Genomic DNA, 21892 nt, shown 5'->3' with positions numbered 1-21892 from the left:
TCAATGATACATGGGCTAAACTTAAAATTAAAGTGAAATGGTGGCTGCCATGGGCATCACCATGATTACACGATCGAATGAGGGTTAAAAAAAACAGGAGGCTGCAATGTGTTAACACAGAGGCTGAACTGCGCTAAAAAAAAAAAAACAAAGATGAAACAATGCTAGAAATGAGCTGAACATAGGCTTAAAAATCTGCTCAAAACAGGGCTGGAATGGGACAGATTTGCGTAAAAACCGGGTACAAAATGTGGACAGAATCGCGCCTCGAACAGGGGCAGAAATGTCCTTAAAAATGGGGGCTAAATTGTGTGAAAACTGTGCTTGAATGTGGACAGATTCTGAGCGAAAATTGTGCCTCAAATATAGATAAATTCTGTGTTGAAGTTATGGTAAAACAGGGGCAGATTTGTGGGCAGAATCTGTGACAGATTCACAGGTGAAACATGGACAGGTTTGTACTCAAAACTGGGATAGATTTCATGCTCAAAACTGGGACAGGTTCATGCTTAAAAATGGGACAGATTCATGCTTAAAAATGGGACAGATTCACTGCTCAAAACTAGGACAGGTTTGTACTCAAAACTGGGACAGATTTCGTGGGCAGAATCTGTGCCATACAGAGACAGATTTATGTGCTGAACTGTTGAAGCTAATGATACAGATGGTAGTTGAAGCGTTCATACCAAACATGTAAAGAACCTAATGACTGAACTCACATGCACCCAGGGGAAAAATACCCCATGAACCATATTATCATTGGAACATAACGAAGGAAATCCAGATTATTTTATAAGAGTTCGAAACTACTTGAACCTACCCCATGAAGATACTCAACAGACCATGTACCCAAAGTATATAGAAAAATGAAAATTTTAGAAAATCAGACTCCCATAACTAGCAATTGTGATCAAAGAATTAGGCATAGAAATTCAAGTTCTTAGAGAATAATTTGGACAAAAATAACATGAATGAATTATTTTTTATCACAACCAAAACTCAAGAGAAAATTATTACTTTCGCAATCATCATATCCTGAAGATCATCAAAACAATATTATAAGGGCTGATCAAATTGACAGAATGATTCATAAATGATGATTTAAAATACGAAGAAACAACATACAACTCTAAATCAATGGATGAAAGCTTTAAAATAAGCAAAATCAATCCAATAAGAAAAGAAGAAGATCTATCTATCTTAGCCTCTTGAATTAAACCACCAAAGGTACAACCGGTGTAGATAAATGAAACTCAAACATCAGGTCTTATGAATAAATCATTGGGTAATAATCGAAACCGAACAGCCCAGCTTACCCATATACACATTAACATGAAAGCTCATAACCACAGCCACAAATCTAAATGATCCTCTTCTATTGAGATGTAGTAGTAGAATAATGAATATAACAAGGAAGAAAGTTTTAAAACATGAGACATTACAAACAAGTTATATTTAAAGAAAATTTAAGACAGGAGTAACCAAAGGCTAAAATAGGGGCTGAATTATGACTTGAACTTATTCAAACATGGCTGAATTGGTGTAAAACAAAGGCTGACCTATCGACTGAATTTAATGCAAAACAGGGCTGAATTATGGCTTGAACTTGTGCAAAAACAGTGGCTAAATCTCAGCTGATTTGTGTAAGGTCTAAAACAAAGACACACACACACACACACATTTAGACACACTCACAACCATTCACATAAGACAATAGAATTATTACTAACCTAGAGATCTTTATAAGCCTTATCAGACTTATGTCATTACGAGTCACTTTTTTAAAACTACCAGTTTTTTACTTGCTTTCCTTTTACTTATATAGATTAATATCCCTATAAATAACTTCTAAATATGCCTCAAAATCATTAACAGAGTATAACCAAAAGAATGAATATCAGAATTTTGTATCCCCTTGCAGTACAAAGATAAATCCACACAAAACTGAAGTGTATTAAACAGAAATCTCATCAGTGACTTTGCAACATAGTATTCCTAATAGTTTTAAGTCAACTCTTCTCATTTAATTCTAATCATCAGATTTTGTCAAATTTCTATGCTATTACCCAAACATGTACATGGTATAGGTCTCATTAAAAATGATGAAGTGAATGAACCGCTGTAGAGATTGTGAAATAGAGACACAAAGTTTCTTTTATTGGGATGACTCCAATGCATCAACTACTATAACCAAACTATTGTAAAGACTAAAAGAAAGAGAGAAAAAATGCTTAATCTGAGGCCTAACCCTATGCAATAAGCCATTCGAACAAACTTTCATTGAATAAATGGATGAATCAGCTTTACATCTGTTTCAGCAGTAACATCATTTTTTTTATAGAAATTGTTATATAACTATTAGGAAAACAAAAGAATTATTGAAATGTGATCATGTTAAACTTCTCAAAACAGGTGCTCAAATCAAAACAGGGTTGAAATATGAGCTATAAAACCCTCACTTCCAGAATCAAAATTTTGAATTCAATAAATTCCGAACAATGATTCATAAGCCTTCAAACTTATTGTGAAAGATTTACATACAAGTATGCCTATATTTCAAATCAGTCAGCATAATTGAAATGAGCAGATGTAGGACTGCTATATGCCCAGGTAAAAAAAACTGTATTTTTCAAGGGAAAAAGATTGCCAAAGCAAAGCTTAAACCATGCCAAAACAGAGATTAAACTGTACCAAAACAGGGGTTGTTTTATGCTAAAACAAAAGCTGAATTATGCCAAAACAGAGGTTGCAATGAGGATTAACTTGTGTAAAAAAAAATTTAATGGGGGTTAAACCTGTTACAACAAGGAAAGGCTTTGGATAAAAAATCATTTTTCAACAAAGGACAAATGATCAAATCATGTACAACTAATCAGAAAATTACTTGATAACTGAACAGAATTATTTTTCATTAATTAACCAAAATCTTATCTTACAATAATCTCTTTACATGCTTATTTAAGGAGTAATCAATCACAAATTCTAATACAAGTATCGATACCAAAACAGACCTGAAAATGAGTATAATGAGCCAATCTAAAATTCTAACATGCAATTTTGAAGCCTATAAAAAATTATAATCGATTAGAGTTCAAATCTCAGATTTTTCTAAACTAAAACAGGTACAGGAAATTCAATTATAAAATTAAGACTTAAACGAACCGTATTTTAAAGAAAATTTAAGGACAATACCTCTTTGACTACCTCAACTGCTTGATTTCTTCAAGATCTAACTCTTTTTAGAACGAAGAGATCACCTGAACTCACGATCTTGTTAAAAATATCGAATCTTCTCTTTTCTCTCCTTTTCCCCAACAGAACTCTTTACTAATATCTTTTTAAACCAACTGATGTGAAGAATCCTAAAAAAAAATGAACTTATAAGCTTGCCGAGCTTCTATTTTCCTCTAATTCTCGAACAGATCTGCTTTGTCATACTCCGAATTTGAGCTGAAGCTTCCTAAAAGGCCTTTTGAGGATAAAATCAAGCTACTTAGGGTTTAAGAGGAGTAAAAAGAGAAAATAACGGCAATAAAACCTAGAAAAGAAATGAAATATGCTGGACAGAGGATTGGATGCTTGAACGAGAAAATCATATCTGAACCAGATCCGATCGGAGAAGAAAGTATGAAGAAGGAACTAAGACGCTCAGGTTTAAGAACTAATAGATCGGAGTTAGGAAAGAAAAAGAAAAATTAGGGTTTCTAGCTTAGAAAACAGATCTTGATGAAAATAGACTCGGTGAAGAAGAAGAGAAGAAACATACAAGAGTAATTGCAAGCGAAGAGATGATCGGAGCTCACCGAAGCTTTGACCGGAATTTGGCAAATCCGATCGGAGAAGAAAGCACAAAGTATTAGGGTTTGTAGCTGAAATAATGAAAGAAAAAGGAAACTAACAATAGCTAAGGTTATAAGGGAGGAGAATAAGATGATCGGAGCGAAAACCAGGCCGGAAAACTTGTCGGAAGCTTGCCGGATAAGATGAAAAGAGGGTTTGGATTTTGAGATCTAGTTTCTCTCTCTGGAATTCTCGCAGCTTCTCTCTCTAAAAGGGGAGAAAATTTTTCTCTTTTTTTTTTAATTTCCTTTGATTTCTTCATATATATATCAAAATATGACTGTTGATATCGGCACCGCCCAAATCGATAAGCGCACAAAATTATTGAGCGCACGAACATTTTAATGGGCGCACGAATCTGCTCCGTCTCAAACGAGCTAATTCGCCCCCCTGCTATACAAAAATGGTATTTTATCTCCTTTTCCCCCATGGACACCCCCCTATTTTGATTATTTCAACCCCCCCTTTCACGCTTACACTACGGTCTTCTCCTGGCTCGTTCGCTAAGCAAACGTGCTCGGATTTTGACGAAATTTTGAAGGGACCTTGGTGAGACTCTAATCTAGCTTAGGGTGAAGTTTGGGATCCTACCTAGTTGATTTGATGGGGTTTCGCACAACCACGAGAGGTTTAGGGTACGGTCAAAATGGGGTGTCTACAGTTACCTATATTCCATGTACATCTTCTCTCTTTAGATTTATAAGTCAAGGCAAGGTTTTTCAAATGAGTTTTCAAAAAGAGAAAACGGTTCCTACACATATGTGTAGAGAATTCTCTAAACATTAGTGATGTCTGAGATGTGGCTTAACCTCGGCCCTTAGATCAAAACGCATCTAAGCCATACATTTAAAAAACAAAAACCAGTGAGGGTTTCTCACGCCCAAACCCAAAAACGAACCTAGGGCATCTGAGGGAGAAACCCAAATCTGTAGGAATCTTCTCTTCACTGATTGAGTTTCTCTGGTTTTGATCAAACCTCATCTCCTTGCATCTCCTACACAGGCTGAGAAACCTCTAAAAACCCGATTGTTCTCAAAACAATATAGAAGCCGGCTCGGGTTTTGTACGTTTTGATCTCCTCGTATCTCCTTCACAGTTCGAGGTAGACCGTCGAAGAAGAACAAGGGTGAAACCCAAAGCCGACGATCTCCTTCACCAGGTAAGTCCTTCCTTCTCTGTTCTTTTTTTTTCCATTTTTTAATGGTAAAAGAGGAAGAATCGAATCGGGTTTTTGGATATGAATTCGTTTTTGGGTTTCTTGCTCTTGGTGAAGGAGATCGTCGGCTTTGGGTGAAGGATATCTTGGTGAAGCAGAAACCCAAAATGCTTATTTCCAGTGTAAATGAGGGGATCTCAGCAACAAACCCAAAAACGAAAAAAACCCAAAACTAGGGCATCTCAGCAAGAAACCCAAATATATAAACCTCTTCTCTGTTCTTTTTTTTTTCCATTTTTTTATGCTACAAAAATGAGGAAACGCATCTCGCTTCCTCGCCTTAGATTCTCGAGTTAGCAGCTTCTCTCTTTTTATTTACGTTTCCCTTTTTCCCCTCAAAATGCAGGGATTAGGGGTAGCGTTTCTCTATTACGGTAGTTAAATCTGTGGAGGAACAGAGAAGGAAGAAGAGCTTATTTACTCAACATAGTCTGAACTGGTAAGAGTTTATTAATATTTTTTTGATTTTATTTCCAGTGTTGAAGGGATTTAAATGCTTATTTCCAGTATGAATTAGGGTTTCTATCGATCTTTAGGTTGTTATAATTTTCTCTTTAGCTTTTACGGCTTTGTGTACATCTTTACGGTTTCTATTTACTTACTTATCTCATCAATTTGCAAATTTCTAAATTTTGAAGTTACATTTTATCTCGATCTGATGTTTTTTTCGGTTTGTATGGTCGATCAGTTGCATCTTCAGGTTTTTTATCCTCCTTTACAGTATATGGATCCGTTTGGGCTGTCTATTGTGGATGTTGATGAAAATAGATTAATTATGGCTGATGATACAATGTCGCAAGCCTATAGGTTATGTGTTGATGAGGGAAATAGATTAGAGATGGGTGATGAAGAGGAACCGCTAGGTTGGGTTGATAATGACGAGGGCGGTACTGGTACCTCAGAAACGCCTAATAAGGATGATGCGGCGAGTGTTTTAGGTAGCAAACCTTTTGAAGGCCAGCTTTTTGATAATTGTGAAGATGCCTATGCATTCTATAACTCATATGCGTTGAGTACAGGTTTTGGAATTCGAAAAGGCAGGACCAATAGGTCGATCAAAACAGGTGAACCTATAAGGAAGAGTTATGTATGTGATAAAGAGGGATTGAGAAATCCTAATGATAAGAGACAGATTGGGATGGATGTGAAGCGGCGTCGTGAAACAAGAGAGGGTTGCGAGGCAAAGATGGAGATCAATTTGATAAAAGAGGATAAGTGGGAAGTTAGAATTTTTGTGGAAGAACATTGCCATGATCTTACATCTCCATTGAAGACACGATTGCATCATTCACATAATACATTACATAAGAAAGCCTTATGTAAAAACTTGATGGATAAAATGCACAATGATGGGTTTGGTCCTTCTGGCATTGCAAGGGCAATTAACGCTTCAAATGATGGTTCATCTAGTGCTCTCACACCAAATCAGGTGTCGTCTCATTTGAGAGCACATAGGGCTAACAAGATGGGACGAGAAGCTGTCATAGTAGCTAATCAGTTCCAATCGAAACGAGCGGAAGATCCGAATTTTCAGTTTGCCATGGAGATAGATGTTGATGGAAACTTGAGATCGATGTTTTGGGCGGATTCAAGGGCCAGAGAGGCATACCTAACCTTTAGCGACGTAATTGTTTTTGATGTCACTTATAAGACGAACATGTATAGGATGCCGTTTGCACCATTTACCGGCGTAAACCACCACAGACAGTCTACACTTTTTGGTTGTGCCCTCTTAGCAGATGAGACGGAGGAGACATTCACTTGGTTGTTTCGACAGTGGTTAAAATGCATGTTTGACAAAGCTCCAGGGTGTATAATAACTGATATGGATGGGGCGATGAGAAACGCGATTAGGCATGTTTTTCCAAATACACGCCATCGCTTTTGCTCTTGGCACATTAGTAGGCATCTAGTTGAGCATGTTCCAGACATGCGAGATGCAACTAGTCAGTTGTATAAGGAATACAACCATTGGTTTTATAGGAAACACAAAGCCAACAGTGAGAAGGAATGGGGAGCGTTGGTGGAGAAATATAATTTAGATAACAGACATTGGTTATGTAAGATGTGGGATTTACGAATGCACTGGGTTCCTGCTTATTTTAGAGACACATTTACAGCTGGAATGACTTCAAGTGCACAAAGCGAAAGCATTAATGCTTTCTTCGATGGATTTGTTAAGCAAAGTACCACTTTAGAAGAATTCGTGGTACAATATGAAAAGGCACTTGTGGCTCGGCGGAAAAAGGAAGCTGAAGAGGATTGGAGGACTAAATCATCACATGCAGTATTGAAGACAAAGAGCACATTGGAAGCAGATGCAGCAAAGTGTTATACTAGAAAATTTTTTGACTTGTTCCAACTTCAATTTGTAGCGAGTATTGATTGTTGGGAGGACAAGGAGAGTGAGAATGGAAACGTCACTGAATACAAGGTAAGAATGCGTAATGAGGAGGAATGGAAGAGTTACAAGGTTATATATGATGTATCAGAAGGTGTTAATGCTACATGTGAGTGTGCGATGTTTGAGACCGCAGGGATTCTATGTAAACACATACTTCGCATAATGGATATGAGGCGTTTAGGTTCTATTCCTGAGCGATATCTCTTAAATAGGTGGACAATTGGGGCGAGATATCAAGTGAATAGTTTTGCATCTACAAGCATAGGAGATAGTGACGAAGTAACTTCATTTGAGAGATGGTGCATTACATCAAGGGTTCATAAAGTACTAGATGAACACCCGAGAAAGAAGAGCATTTTGAAGAAGATGGAAGAAGACTTAAATGTGTGGGTAGCGGAATGCGAAGAAGCAAAGAAAGACAAGGAGAGTGTCTTGGAAAGCAGTGGCAGTCAAGTACAATCCAACTATCCTCTCGAGATACGTATTCACGACCCTCAAGTTGTGAGAACCAAGGGTCGGCCAAAAAATGCTACAAGGTTTAAATCTCCATTGGAGGCCTCTCAATCTCAACCCAAGCAGCAAAGGACGTGTAAAAAATGTGGAGAAAAAGGCCATTATGCGACCACGTGCAAAAACATACCCGAGGAAGAGGTGTGTTTTTAAATCTCAATGTGTTTCTAATAATTTTTTCCAAATTGGAAGGTTTATAATATGTTTCTCATATAGATGACTACAACGAAGGTTGTATAGGAAGAGGTTAGAGTTGGCGAGGAGGAGGACCACCGTTGGAGTGCACTAAGTAAGTGTTTACATTCATAATCCCTCTATTCATTTTAATTAAAACTCATGCAAAATGATTGGCCATCCTTTTTTTATCTGTGTGCCATATCTTGTTTCACTTCTAATAGATTTTTGTGTACCACTGATGAATTTTAATCATGCATTTGATGCAGGTCAGTAGAAGAGGTTGGAAATTGGTCACTGAAGCTTTGGTGCAGATATTTTTTTGTTCACCTGCTATTTGGAACCAACAACATTTTTCTTCAGCTGCTGTTGGTGAAAAAAACATGAAGTTGTACTCAGAAAGGTTTTGAGTTCTGTCTTTGACTACTATTATTACCATTACAACAATACTACCAACTATTAATGGACTTACTACTGTACTACAACTATGTTTTCTACGTGTTGAGGCTACTATCTTTTGGAGATATACACATATACAAAACCCCACTTTTTAATAGAGCATGACACTTTCCATTAACTGATATAACCTCACTGACAGAACAGCTGGGATCCTTTACAAGGTAACTAACATAACAACAAATGATACACACCCATTATTCCATGTATGCTCAAAATCCTTATCAAATCCACAAAAGAGTTGGAAATACCCATATACAAAACCCACTTTTTAAAAGACCAAAACACTTTCCATTAGCTGACATAACCACACTGACAGAACAGTTGCGATCCTTTGCAAGGCAACTACCAAACAACAAAAGATATACACCCATTATTCTATGTATGCTCAAAATTCTAATCAAATCCACAAAAGACTTGGAGTACCCACATACAAAACCCACTTTTTAAAAGACCAAAACACTTTCCATTAACTCTTTTAACCTCACTGACAGAATAGCTGGGATTCTTTACAAGAGAAAGCTAAAATCGAAGTACCCATTTGGTTTAAAACAAGTACTAGAATGAGAAAAGGGGAAAACCTTACAGTAGGTTTTATATCTGGTAAATATTTTGATTTTTTCTGCAGAAATGAGTGGAATTTAGCTATTTTAATTGTAGGAATCATCATAGAAAGAGAGAAAAACATGGGCCTTGGTCCATTTTCCTTTTTCTTTAGGCATGTGAAGTTTTCGAAATGACCTGATTGTTGTGAACTCTCTCTCTCTCTCTCTCTGAAGATTTTTTTATTTGTTTAAAATTTACTCAAGGAAGACTACTTGGTTAAAATAAAACCTGGGTCTGGAAGAAATTTGAATGTGAAAGCACTGAATGGAACAATGGTTTTCAAAATAATACAGCAATGCCAATCTAACTCAAACATGTTAAGATGAATATTCTGATGTTTGTGAGCTCTGCTACTCTTTCCTTGGCTCTTCCTTGCATCCACTGAAATCGAAAGATAGGCAATAGAAATTACAATGGACAAAACCAGAAGCAAGAGTATAGAGATATTCTTCTTTTTCTTCATCCCTGCAAACTTTTCTTATCAGTGATTTTTTTTTTCTAAAATGAGCTCTTGGAGTTTGAGTTGGTGGTTTGTATGAACAGAGGAAGGCAGTTATAGACAGTTTGTATAGTGCAAAGATTTAGAAATACCCCTGATATGTCTCTGAATAGCTTGTATACCCTTGCTTTGGAACTTTATGCACTATATTAAGTAGGGACTTGCTAGGCAATTTTGCGGCTGGCTTTTGCATGTGAGAACAGCCACCTCTGATGGATTAAATGAATAAGACAAAATCTGCCAGAAATTCCACAGATGTGGCTCTCAAGTGTAAAAGCCAGCCGCGAAATTGCCTAGAAAATCCCATATTAGTAACATGCCCCTCAACAATTTGACAAAATAACTCCCTGACCTTTCTTACTTGTTCGTTATGGTTAAATGACCATTACGGTAAATAACTCATTACTTTTTTAAATGCTCATCAAGCATATGGTTTACATACTTATGCAGGTCCCAGAATAACAGTTCCACGGAGTCTTCGGTGGGCTGCTTGTGGAGCGGTATCCATGAGCTCGACGACAGCTCTGCTTGTCCGCCTTTTTAGTCCTCAATGTGAACCCCAAAATATAGCTGCTTATGACAAGGCCCAGTACAGCCTTCTATTTATAATATTTGAAGCTTCGGATCTACTGTTTGTAATTCTATGGTACCAACAGAAACCATTAACAGTGCATTTATTACTGACCTTCTCCAAAATTTTCAGTAGGTGATTGCTCTTGAGCCCTACTGAACGATGCAATTTTATTTTTATTTTTTTGGGTTGAACAAAGGAAGTTTGATGAATGTCTTTGAAGTATACATGATTTGGTCACACAATTTGATTGTTTGGCTTGTCCATCTACAATACCAGTTCCTTGAATGGTAAAGTCATGAACCCGCTTGAAATTTATCCATTGGAACAGATTGGATTTAGGCCAGGCAGATAGCTTGGGAGGAGCTAAGACGGTTCCATCTATTGATTAAATTTCATTGAATCAGATTTCTGTTTTCTGTATTTGGTCTTGTTATTTATTTCAACAAACCCATTAAAATATGCATGAACCAATACAAGATGATGAAGACAATTATCATTTTGGATCTTCTTTTGATATATATTTTTCGGTTTATATGAACATTGGATATTGAAGGAAAAGAGAGAAATGGAAGAGCATTACTGACCTGAAGAACACGGTGAGGCATGCAAGGAAAGGATTGTGGGTTTTTGCTAGGGCTTTCTCTCATGTTCCTAGGGGGCTCCTACCTATCGATTGAAAGAAAGCATACAACGTATCTCTCGTGAATAAAACTAAAGAAAAAATAAAGAACAAAACATGTGCTTTGAGTTGGGTTCTCTTTAGAAACCTCCTAATTGCAAAAGGATATATGCCTCGTGCATGTTTGGAACCCTGTGAATTAAGCTTGTCTTCTTGTATCTAACATTTTGTCAGAACGTTGATAACTCGCTTGCAAAAGAAGAAATTGCCTTTGCCACATTTGTTTGTTTATGCTCATCATTTTGGTTAATTAATTCACATGAATCCAAATCCATTTCTTCCAATGTAGTACATGAGATATATAGCCCACAATTTAGGGTGGTCCATGGACATTTTTATAGAAAATACAAACCTAAAGGTGTAACTCATAAGCTAACTTCAAGTTGGTTATCATTTTCCTGCTTGTTATAGAGGTCATTTTCTTGCCCCGTAGATGATTGCCATTCCAGTTACAGACGGAAAGATCATTTAACTCGCCACTTAATCAGGCACCAAGGAAAACTCTTCACATGTCCTGTAGAGAACTGGAATCGTAGGTTTGCATTTCAGGCCAATATCAAAAGGCATGTCAAGGAATTGCATGATGAAGAGTTCCCCAGTGAAGGACAAAAGTTGCATATTTGCCAGGAAGTTGGATGTGGAAAGACATTTCTTAAGACAAAAATACTCTTATCTTCTGAAAAAATGACAAACATATCCTGCTTGAACACCAGTCCTCCTGTTCGTTTGAGATTGAACACCAGTCATGTTTGTAGAGTCGACTTATCAGTCAATTTACAAGTGCAACCATGGCGAAAGCATATGAAGCTTACAACTATACAAGCAAAGCATTACAAGAGATGATGTCTGTTACAATATGATTGAGACTCTTTCATTCTTCCCACCTCACTTAGTGCTACATTTAAAAAAAAAAAAACAAGGAAAAAAACCACAACACCCATAACTTTAATCCACCCAGTTTCATTCTCGACCACTTTAACGGCTTCACGTCCCTGTTGCACCAACACCTTCAATTCAGCAACCTCATTATCCAACCTTTCCAACACTTTAATGGCTTCACGTCCCTGTTGCACCAACACCTTCAATTCGGCAACCTCGCTCTCCAACCTTTGCAGACGTTGATTTGCAATCATGTTGTCCCTCCTCAAACGAAATTCGTTGTCGTCAACATCATTTTGACACCAACGGAAATACTCACACTTCTTGATGCCAAGTTCCTGTGTGTTGCATGACCTTTAGGAATTTGAAATTTGATCAACAAATTAAATCACACGTATGAATTTTTACTTACAACAAATCCACATGTGTAGTAGGGCCGTCCTCGATTTCCATTCTTATCTGACTTAGTTATTCTGATACATGCTTTCTTTTGACACTCACAATTCACCACAGTTGAACTACCATCACTCTCAGTAGACGACGCCATCGATTAATCTTAACTATCTGCACACAATCAGAACATATCCCATATTTCCACTTCAAATGTCACAGAAAATAAATTAAATGATGTTCACAAAAAATCCTGCAATACAAAAGCCCATACAATTCTACACGACAAAAAATATACTACAGGAGAAATAGAAAAGGGGAGGGAGAAAAGATTCCCACATTATCGACCTTCTCCTTCTGATGCCCTTTGCTCCATTTATGTACACAAAGCCGTAAAAGCTAAAGAGAAAATTATAACAACCTAAAGATCGATAGAAACCCTAATTCATACTGGAAATAAGCATTTAAATCCCTTCAACACTGGAAATAAAATCAAAAAAATATTAATAAACTCTTACCAGTTCAGACTATGTTGAGTAAATAAGCTCTTCTTCCTTCTCTGTTCCTCCACAGATTTAACTACCGTAATAGAGAAACGCTACCCCTAATCCCTGCATTTTGAGGGGAAAAAGGGAAACGTAAATAAAAAGAGAGAAGCTGCTAACCCGAGAATCTAAGGCGAGGAAGCGAGATGCGTTTCCTCATTTTTGTAGCATAAAAAAATGGAAAAAAAAAGAACAGAGAAGAGGTTTATATATTTGGGTTTCTTGCTGAGATGCCCTAGTTTTGGGTTTTTTTCGTTTTTGGGTTTGTTGCTGAGATCCCCTCATTTACACTGGAAATAAGCATTTTGGGTTTCTGCTTCACCAAGATCTCCTTCACCCAAAGCCGACGATCTCCTTCACCAAGAGCAAGAAACCCAAAAACGAATTCATACCCAAAAACCCGATTCGATTCTTCCTCTTTTACCATTAAAAAATGGAAAAAAAAGAACAGAGAAGGAAGGACTTACCTGGTGAAGGAGATCGTCGGCTTTAGGTTTCACCCTTGTTCTTCTTCGACGGTCTACCTCGAACTGTGAAGGAGATACGAGGAGATCAAAACGTACAAAACCCGAGCCGGCTTCTATATTGTTTTGAGAACAATCGGGTTTTTAGAGGTTTCTCAGCCTGTGTAGGAGATGCAAGGAGATGAGGTTTGATCAAAACCAGAGAAACTCAATCAGAGAAGAGAAGATTCCTACAGATTTGGGTTTCTCCCTCAGATGCCCTAGGTTTGTTTTTGGGTTTGGGCGTGAGAAACCCTCACTGGTTTTTGTTTTTTAAATGTATGGCTTAGATGCGTTTTGATCTAAGGGCCGAGGTTAAGCCACATCTCAGACATCACTAATGTTTAGAGAATTCTCTACACATATGTGTAGGAACCGTTTTCTCTTTCAAAAAATACTTAAGAACTTAAATGGTTTAGTGAATGGTTATGTGGTGGACCAACATGTTGGGATCCTCATAAACATTCCAAAGTATCTTAGAAATTGACTTCCAAAAGCCCAAAATCAAATAGCAACAAAAATATAAAGAGTCTGCTGATTTTTAGGCTACACGGAACTCCGAGATTTTTCTCGGAACTCCGAGATTTTTCTCGGAACTCCGAGAAATGGTCCAGTAGTATTTTTCACTTCTGGTCATTTTCTCGGAACTCCGAGAAATGGTCCAGTAGAATTTTTACTACTTCTGGCCGTTCTCTCGGAACTCCAAGAATTTGTCTCGGAACTCCGAGAACGTCGCGACAGTTCAAAATATATCAGTTGGCTTTTGATTTAAAAATTGGTTTTTGATTTTTATAACCCCAAACGGTCATATTTTGTCAAGAGGGTATAAATACACATTCAAGAGGATTATTTTCCTCTCTTGAATCATTTGAAAACCTCCTTAAGCATTCAAACAAACTTGCAACCCATTTGAGCTTAATAATTTTGTTTTCTCCCCAAACTTGCCTTGCACTTGCAAATCTATTGAGTTTGGATTTAGGCTTTCAACTTGCAACCTACTTTGGAGAAGCATTCAAGGGACTACAACGTGCACCAAGCTTTCAAGAGAAGCCAAGCTATTCATCAGCTATTCATCTTCTTTAATTGTAAAGGTGGCTAGGGCATCCTATCTTAATACCCTAGGGAGTATCGCTTAGAACTCGGCGAAGAAGGAGAGTCGGTGTAAAGGTGTCAAGGGCATCCTCATTTAATATCCCTTGGGGGTGTAATCGCCTCAGAGCCGGGCATCGTGGAGGTCTCACAATAGTGGAAATCCTTAAGGACGATCTTAAGAAGAGTGGAGTAGGGCTTTGCCCGAACCACTATACATCGGTGTGTTCTTTCTTTATCTTGCACTTTCATTCTTGATTTTGGTTTTGCAATTCATTTTGTTTTGATCCTATTTGAACTAACCAAAATCCAATCAAGGGAAGAAAATTCAAAGTAGGTTTAATACTTAATTTTAAAAAAGGTATAAATTTAGTGTTAAAACCAATTCACCCCCCCCTCTTGTTTATTTCAGAAACTATAAATGACTTTCCACTGCAAGAGAGGTGGGCGATTCTTTGTTGGGCATCACTATCGATCCCATGGGTTTACATGATGACCCAGTACTAGCCGGTTGAAATCCAATTTGGACTACGATTAGATAGACCAAAGCCATAAGATGCGCCCAAAGACTGAAATGACCCCTCAGCTCTACGGACATATCCAAGGGTCCTGTCTAACAGAATAACCTTATCAAAATCCTTGTCTACCGATTATTTTGTAAAGTAATCTATTTATTGTCTGATCCATTCATTGCACCCATTCCAATTGATTAGGGTCAACTACCCCAGTGACCGAGACAGGCCACTCCAATGCGTGTATGGAGGTAGGACCGATGCTGGATGTCATATCTTCCTACTACATAATCTCTATGTTCATGACCCATCCTACAATGCTAGCTAAGGACAAGCGTGTGTCTAGAAGCACAGCACGCACTCCCGTAAGTACCCAATAGATGTCATGAATTAGTAAAACATATTTTCAATACGACTGCCTTTTGTGGCATACAATCTAACATCTTCATGTCCATTTTCACTTCCACCCTTTACAAGCATCAATGAGTAGGTGTACCATTGTAATTTTGGGTACTGGACTGAACGTCTCATCATGGTCAAACCCATACTCCTTAGAGAATCCTCGAGCAGCAAATCTCGCCTTGAACCATTTTACCGATCCATCCACTTTGGTCTATACTTTGTACATCCGCTTACAAGAAATAGGATACACTTTAGTAGGTAGTGGTACTAGATCTCATGTTTCACTCTACTTCGATATCCGTATCCCTTCTTTCATTGCTTCCTTCCATTTAGAAACACATAATGATGTCGGTTTGGTAATACCGAATTCTTTAACTAATGTCGCTACATATGCCACATCTATAAACTTTGGACTTTCTAATGTTTCTTCTCTGGGCATCACCTCCTACTGATGTTCTTTTTAATTCGACATCACTTCCACTAGATCACCATTCAACGGAATGTCTGTCAAGTGATTCTATCATTCCAAATGAACTGTTCAGTCACCATTCTTTGTGTCCTCAGAATTAGCGACATCCATGATCTCTATAGTAGTAAGAGTTGCTTCACATGAATCACCCTGTTCTTCCTCGATAGAAAGAAAAGCACTCCACTCCTCATCGTTATCATACATTTGGAAATCTTAAGATGTTGGGGTATTACCTTCTTCTTTCTTCTTTTTTGATGCGCGACAAACTTTGGCGAAGTGGCTCGACTTACCACAATTGTAGCGCGTCTATCTTTATCTTGATTTATGATTTTATTTCTTAGAACCACAACCACTTTAGCCCCCCCCCCCCCCTTGATCAAAACTTTTTTGCCTTTGATTTGGTCTTGCCTTCGGGTTACCTTTTATGTTCTTAGAATTTTCAAGCTTCCTTCCTCGGCCAATGAAGAAAACCTCCTCTTTCTCCTTCATCATGAATCTAGCCATCTGCTTGGATAGACTATCTTTATTTTTCAAGAGACTCTCTAATTCAAGTAATATTGGTTGAGTCGGCCATCCTTGGATTGCTGTGATGAAAACATTGTACTCGGGGTTTCAATCCTCAAATTACAATCCTCTGCATTTGTGCCTCTGAAAGCTTAGACTCTTCGTCGAGTTGTGATATTTCACGAAAAATCGTCCCTTCATGAAATATTTGGGAATCATCATATTCCCTTGAGATATAGAGCCTATCTCTTCTTCGAGCATATATAGTCTTGCGTTGTTTGCTTTATAAAACAAAGTGGCAAGGACATCCCATGCTTCCTTCGGAGTCTTGGCCTCACTAATATAATCGAGAAAATCCCTATGAATGGTAGCCTTCAACACAAACATGTCTTTACCAGCTTTGATCTTCCACTTTCTCAGAACTTATGTTGTTTCGACACCTCTGTTAGGAGAAGTGGTTTTCGAACCATTCTCTATTTACCATAAATCTTTCCCTTGGAAATATGATTCTATGCATGATATTCAATATTTATAATTTGTATTCTTCGGCTTCTCAATCCCATTGACCGAGTTGGTGAAATACATCTTTGATCAAGAGTTTGATGAGTGACAACCTTGAAGTCGGATCCCGAATCTACAACTTTGATGTTTGATCCCTGAGCGCAGACATGTCGTTTTCGTCCCTAAAGTCTTGATAAACCATTGATCAGTTACGAACACCAGTCCCTAGATGTTTTGATGATTGACAAACCCAAATTGAGTATCCTTTATGGACTAATGTGTTGCCTTGAAGTGTTGTGCATAAGACAGGTTCTCACTAGCACATCCCATCTTGCACTTCACTATACCTTTGCTTGAGGATCAATATGTACAAGTGTCTGTAAACACCCAATTTTGTCAAGGTGGTACTAATGATAGGTTGTCGCAAGGACGTTCCATGACGAGCCCAAGGCCCATGTTTTCTTCCTCTCTATCTCTAAAGCTTGTTCACACAACACCCGCCTTTTACGGCACAACCAAAAAACCCGTTTTTACACGGCATTTGCCCAAATTTTAACTTTGAGTTAAAAACGTACAAAAATTGCGTACACCATTTCAAACAACGAAATTAGGTTCATTGGAGTCTCCTTGCCACAAGGAGTCAAATGGATCTGACTTTTCACGATTTAGAGTCCAAACGAATGAGTTATGGTCTTTCAAAGTTCCCAAAAACCCCCAAACAACCCTGGAAACCTGATTTCAGATGCACCAAAATTTCCCACACCACTTCCAAGCATGAAATTAGGTTCATTGGATTCTCCTTACCGCAAGGAGTCCAACGGATCTGACCATGCACGATTTGGAGTCCAACTGAAGGAGTTAAGGCCCACTGAAACTCCCGAAAATAACTAAAAATACCCAAAATACCCCCAACCGACCTACTGGTAGCCCACCAATTGAGATTTACGATTTGATAAATCACAAATTGTGATTTGGGTCCGAGATCCATATATAGGGGGGTAAGTGTAAAAATCAGATTCTAACTGATTGAGGATCCGATTTTCAGTAAAAAAAACCTCTAGTTTCTCCATTTTCTGTTCTTTTTGAGAAAATATCATCTACAAATAGTAGTTTCTTTTCCAATCAGAGAGAATGTAGAGAAATAATTGAGGGCCTTACACTGGGCGTCGGCATTCTGTCGAATTTCTAAGGACTCGGAGCGACACCACTCAACTAGCGCCGTTGTTCTGCCAAATTTTTGAAGAACTCAGAGCTCCATTGTCCGAAAAGCACTGATTCGAGTGTAATCCGCCCGGACCCAAATTACACAGTACACACCCCTATTTTGGATAATATCAACAGATTTTCTTTGTAAATCCACGTCTTTTTCAAAATAGGAACCAAGCTTAATCACAATAAAGGATAAAAAGCTAAGCTTTTTGACAAAATTCTTTAAAACTGCCAAGTCAAGTCAAGAGACCGGATTTACTCGGCCATGAGTGGTGCCTAACACCTTCCCCGAATGTAACCATGTCCCTTACTCAGATTTCTGTAAAGACCATGCCTTAAACAACAGAGCAAAATTACGGGTTCTAGTCCCTGACCTAGACACTGACTGCTCTTCTTATGGAATTCGGATCTTTATCCCTAATTCATCGAAAAAGCAGACACGGGTCCTAGGTCTTAACCTAAGTGGCGACTCTAGAAAAATAGTCTTTTGCGTGGAATTCGGACCTCCGTCCCAAGTTCACGAAAAAGTGCAGACTACACGCTCGCACGAGCAGCACGACACCCCCCAGCAACCCCGACATAGCATCCGTGATCTCAGCATCGCAGTGTCAAAGGAGCTTGAACACATTGGTGTCATCTCTCTTTAAAGATGTCAAAGTATAAGGCTCGAGTTGAATATCCCACAAGCAAGCCAAGCATCAAAGGGGAGATCAAGTTGAAGAATGGCTCACGAGAGTGATTTTAGATGTTAGAATGTATTCCATCTCTCATGAAGTTTTCCTTGATCAAGGCACTCTCAAAAAGACCAAAAATATTCTTCAAACGATGTTTAAAACCATAAAACAAAGTTTGCAGAAGAATCAAAGAGGTTTTGAACAAGAAAACAAAAACAATTATGTACCCCGGTTGACCGGCCCCACCTAGGTCGATTGGACCTACCTAGACACTAAAATGAAGTGGAATATAAGCTTGATCTAGATCGTCCGACCCCCTGTAGGTCGACAAGTCCAGTAGACTGAAACACGCAAAATCTAGTTTTTTTTTAAATATAGCTGTTGGGCTAACCCGATAGACGGAGAGGACATTTGAGAGAGCCATTGGGGCGAGATAACAACTAGATTTGGGTTGAAACTTTCTATATAAGCCTTAATTTGCATCTAACTTGAGACTAATGGTTTTCCAACCCTTCTAAGGCTTTGATAAACACTTGCAAAACTATTTTAGCCAAAAATACTCTCTCCAAATCTCTTAGTTAAACCCTTGAGATATTCGATAGAGCTTTACTTGTAATCAACTTTGAGAGAAACTTTCCTTGCCCTATATTATGATGTCAAGCCTATCAGGAGGCTAAACCTAGTTCTTCTTCCTCAATCATTGTATATCATTGTAAAGGTGGAAAGGGCACCAAGATTAAAACCCTTGGAGTTTTAAGGCTCGAAGAAAAAGCTTTATCTCGGCCTTGAAGGAGAGATTGTTAAAGGGCTCAATTCTGGCCTAAATGAGGATGACTATTTGAAACCCTCAAGGAGACAAACTTGAGAAGAGTAGAGTACGCCCTTGGATTTAAGGGAAAAACCACTATAAACCTTGGATGATTTCCTCTTGTCCTCTTCTTGGTACACATTCCTTTCTCCCTTCTTTATTTGTGCTCTTATGGTTATTATCATCATTTGATTGATCGATTGACATATGGTTTGAATTGTTCATATATACTTTGTTAATTGGCCAAGCATCATCTTGATCAAGTTTAAGAATCAAATAGGAATTTTTATTACAGATAATTGCTATAACATTTAGAAAATTATTCCAATTTGATTAAGTGAATATACAACTAAAGAGTAATGGGAAAAGTTATAAAAAGGGCAAAATTTTTATAAGCAAGATAATTCGGCACATTAAGAAAGGTGAATCTGGCTCTTGGTGAGAAGGGGTCTTCGATTCGGCAGTAGAAGAAAGGTGAATCTGGCATTGTGAGAAGGGGTTTGTCCCTTAACTTGTAGTGAGAAGGGAATTTGTCCCTTATTGGTGTGATTGTACTTCGCCCTCCAATGCAGACTTTGTGTGGTATCAGATACGGTGAAGAAAATCCCAAGGAGAACCAACTTGGGGAGTTGAGTATGCTTTCAAGGTAGAGGACCGAACACGATAAATCTTTTTGTCAACTCTTTTGTGGTATTTATGTTTCTCTCCTTCTCCCTCACTCCTGTAGACACCCCCATTTTGCTACGCTTTAAAAAGCGAAAGATTCGGTAGTATCATCGAGTCTTGAGTTCGTATTTAGCATTAGATTAGGCATCTATACATTTTATGGTAGATTTCATTTCATTATGGGAGTTTTGAAGTTGATTTGCGATCTTGAAGGTCTCTCGGGGGTTCCTTTGGCCTCTAGAAGATGAAAGTTCAAGTTTCCAAATAAATGAAAAAAACCTGCTATTTTTAGAATTTTCAGGGTTTCCCTCATTTTTGCCTATTTTGAACTGCAGGGGTATTTTGGTCATTACCGATGTGTCTCATTTGACCCCGGAGTTATATTTGAGAAATCTTGAGTGATTTTAGAAATTTTGAAAAAGCTGCTATTTTTAGAAACTCAAGAGGCTTCCACATTTTCATCATCTTATGGATATTTCAATCATTTCTCATATATCCAAAACCATCTCGAGGGTATGGCTGATGGATTAGGAGTAATTTCGTAAGATTTGGAAAACCTGCTAAATTTAGATCTCTCAAGATTTTCTCTTAGTCTTGCACTTCGGGGGTATTTTAGACACTTCCAAAAATATCATATTTAGTCCCTAAGTTGTGTCTAAGAAATCTTGAGTCCGTTCATAAATTTTTGAAAATCTGCTATTTTTAGAATTTCTCAAGGTTTTCCCTAGTCTCACCAAATTCTAGCACATCGGGGTAATTTGGTCTTTTGCTGTGTAATTCTTTTGATCCCCGAAATATGCCTGAGAGATTATGAATGATTTCCTGAATTTTGAAAAAACTGCTAAATTTAGAATTTCTCAGGAGTTTCGCTTAATTTGAAAATTCTAAGTGTTGAGGGCATTTTGGGTATTTTCAGGGCATACCAAATGATTCTGTTTAATATTGATCACCGAAAGGACCCAATTTTAAAAGTTTCTATTTTTTAAGTTTGACCACAAAGACTTTCCATTTTTAATTTTTCCCTTTAGAGGTGAACCAATCTGAGGGTATTTTGGTCGCATTTGGATGTCTAACAGTCAAATAGGGGCATTTTCGGTGTCTCATTTTTCGAGTCCATTTGTGAATGGCCTCATATCCTCCTTGAGCCCGTTTGTGAATGGTGTCTCAGTTTTCGAGTCCATTTGTGAATGGCCTCATATCCTCTTTGAGCCCGTTTGTGAACGGTGTCTCATTTTCTGAGTCCATTTGTGAATGGTCTCTTATCCTCTTTGAGCCCGTTTGTGAACGGTGTCTCATTTTCGAAGTCCATTTGCGAATGGTCTCATGTCCTCCTTGGGCCTGTTTGTGAATGGTGTCTCATTTTCTAAGTCCATTTGGGAATGGTCTCTTATCTTCTACCCACCCGTTTGTGAACGGTATCTCATTTTCGGAGTCCATTTGTGAATGATCTCCTATCCTCCTTGAGGCCGTTTGTGAACGGTGTCTCATTTTCTGAGTCCATCTGTGAATGGTCTCTTATCCTCTTTGAGCCCGTTTGTGAACGGTATCTCATTTTCTGAGTCCATTCGTGAATGGCCTCATATCCTCTTTGAGCCCGTTTGTGAACGGTATCTCATTTTCGGAGTCCATTTGTGAATGATCTCCTATCCTCCTTGAGGCCGTTTGTCAACGGTGTCTCATTGTCCGAGTCCGTTTGTAAATGGTCTCTTATCCTCCTCGAGCCCGTTTGTAAACGGTATCTCATTTTTGAAGTCCATTTGTGAATGGCCTCATATCCTCTTTG

The 21892-nt window shown here is 38.1% G+C and overlaps 2 protein-coding genes across 2 annotated transcripts; both read left to right on the top strand.

Moving 5' to 3' along the window:
- The first annotated feature begins 215 nt into the window (after window positions 1–215).
- Window positions 216–7441, top strand: LOC143888912 (protein FAR1-RELATED SEQUENCE 5-like). Its single transcript, XM_077393294.1, has 5 exons — window positions 216–285; window positions 402–454; window positions 548–667; window positions 5745–7384; window positions 7432–7441. The coding sequence occupies exons 1-5, from the start codon at window positions 216–218 to the stop codon at window positions 7439–7441; spliced, it is 1893 nt and encodes a 630-aa protein (XP_077249409.1).
- Window positions 7442–7453: 12 nt separating this feature from the next.
- On the top strand, window positions 7454–8518 carry LOC143887436 (uncharacterized). Its single transcript, XM_077391521.1, has 3 exons — window positions 7454–8111; window positions 8187–8259; window positions 8414–8518. Exons 1-2 carry the CDS (start codon window positions 7497–7499, stop codon window positions 8208–8210), a joined length of 639 nt encoding a protein of 212 aa, XP_077247636.1. The 5' UTR covers window positions 7454–7496; the 3' UTR covers window positions 8211–8259; window positions 8414–8518.
- Window positions 8519–21892: the final 13374 nt, after the last annotated feature.

This window comes from Tasmannia lanceolata, unplaced genomic scaffold (genome assembly GCF_043159265.1).
Source record: "Tasmannia lanceolata isolate RefF3 unplaced genomic scaffold, GAP_Taslan_0.1 ptg000012l, whole genome shotgun sequence".
Lineage (NCBI taxonomy): Eukaryota > Viridiplantae > Streptophyta > Magnoliopsida > Canellales > Winteraceae > Tasmannia > Tasmannia lanceolata.
This window is presented reverse-complemented; position numbering and strand designations above follow the sequence as displayed.

Excerpts from the sequence above, each read along its gene's own strand:
- LOC143888912 (XM_077393294.1), top strand. The coding sequence starts at position 216 with ATGGGACAGATTTGCGTAAAAACCGGGTACAAAATGTGGACAGAATCG. Across the intron at positions 286-401 it reads CCTCGAACAGGGGCAGAAAT|GGGCAGATTTGTGGGCAGAA; the intron begins GTCCTTAAAAAT and ends ATGGTAAAACAG. Across the intron at positions 455-547 it reads CACAGGTGAAACATGGACAG|ATTCACTGCTCAAAACTAGG; the intron begins GTTTGTACTCAA and ends AAAATGGGACAG.
- LOC143887436 (XM_077391521.1), top strand. The coding sequence starts at position 7,497 with ATGCGTAATGAGGAGGAATGGAAGAGTTACAAGGTTATATATGATGTA. Across the intron at positions 8,112-8,186 it reads AAAACATACCCGAGGAAGAG|ATGACTACAACGAAGGTTGT; the intron begins GTGTGTTTTTAA and ends TTTCTCATATAG.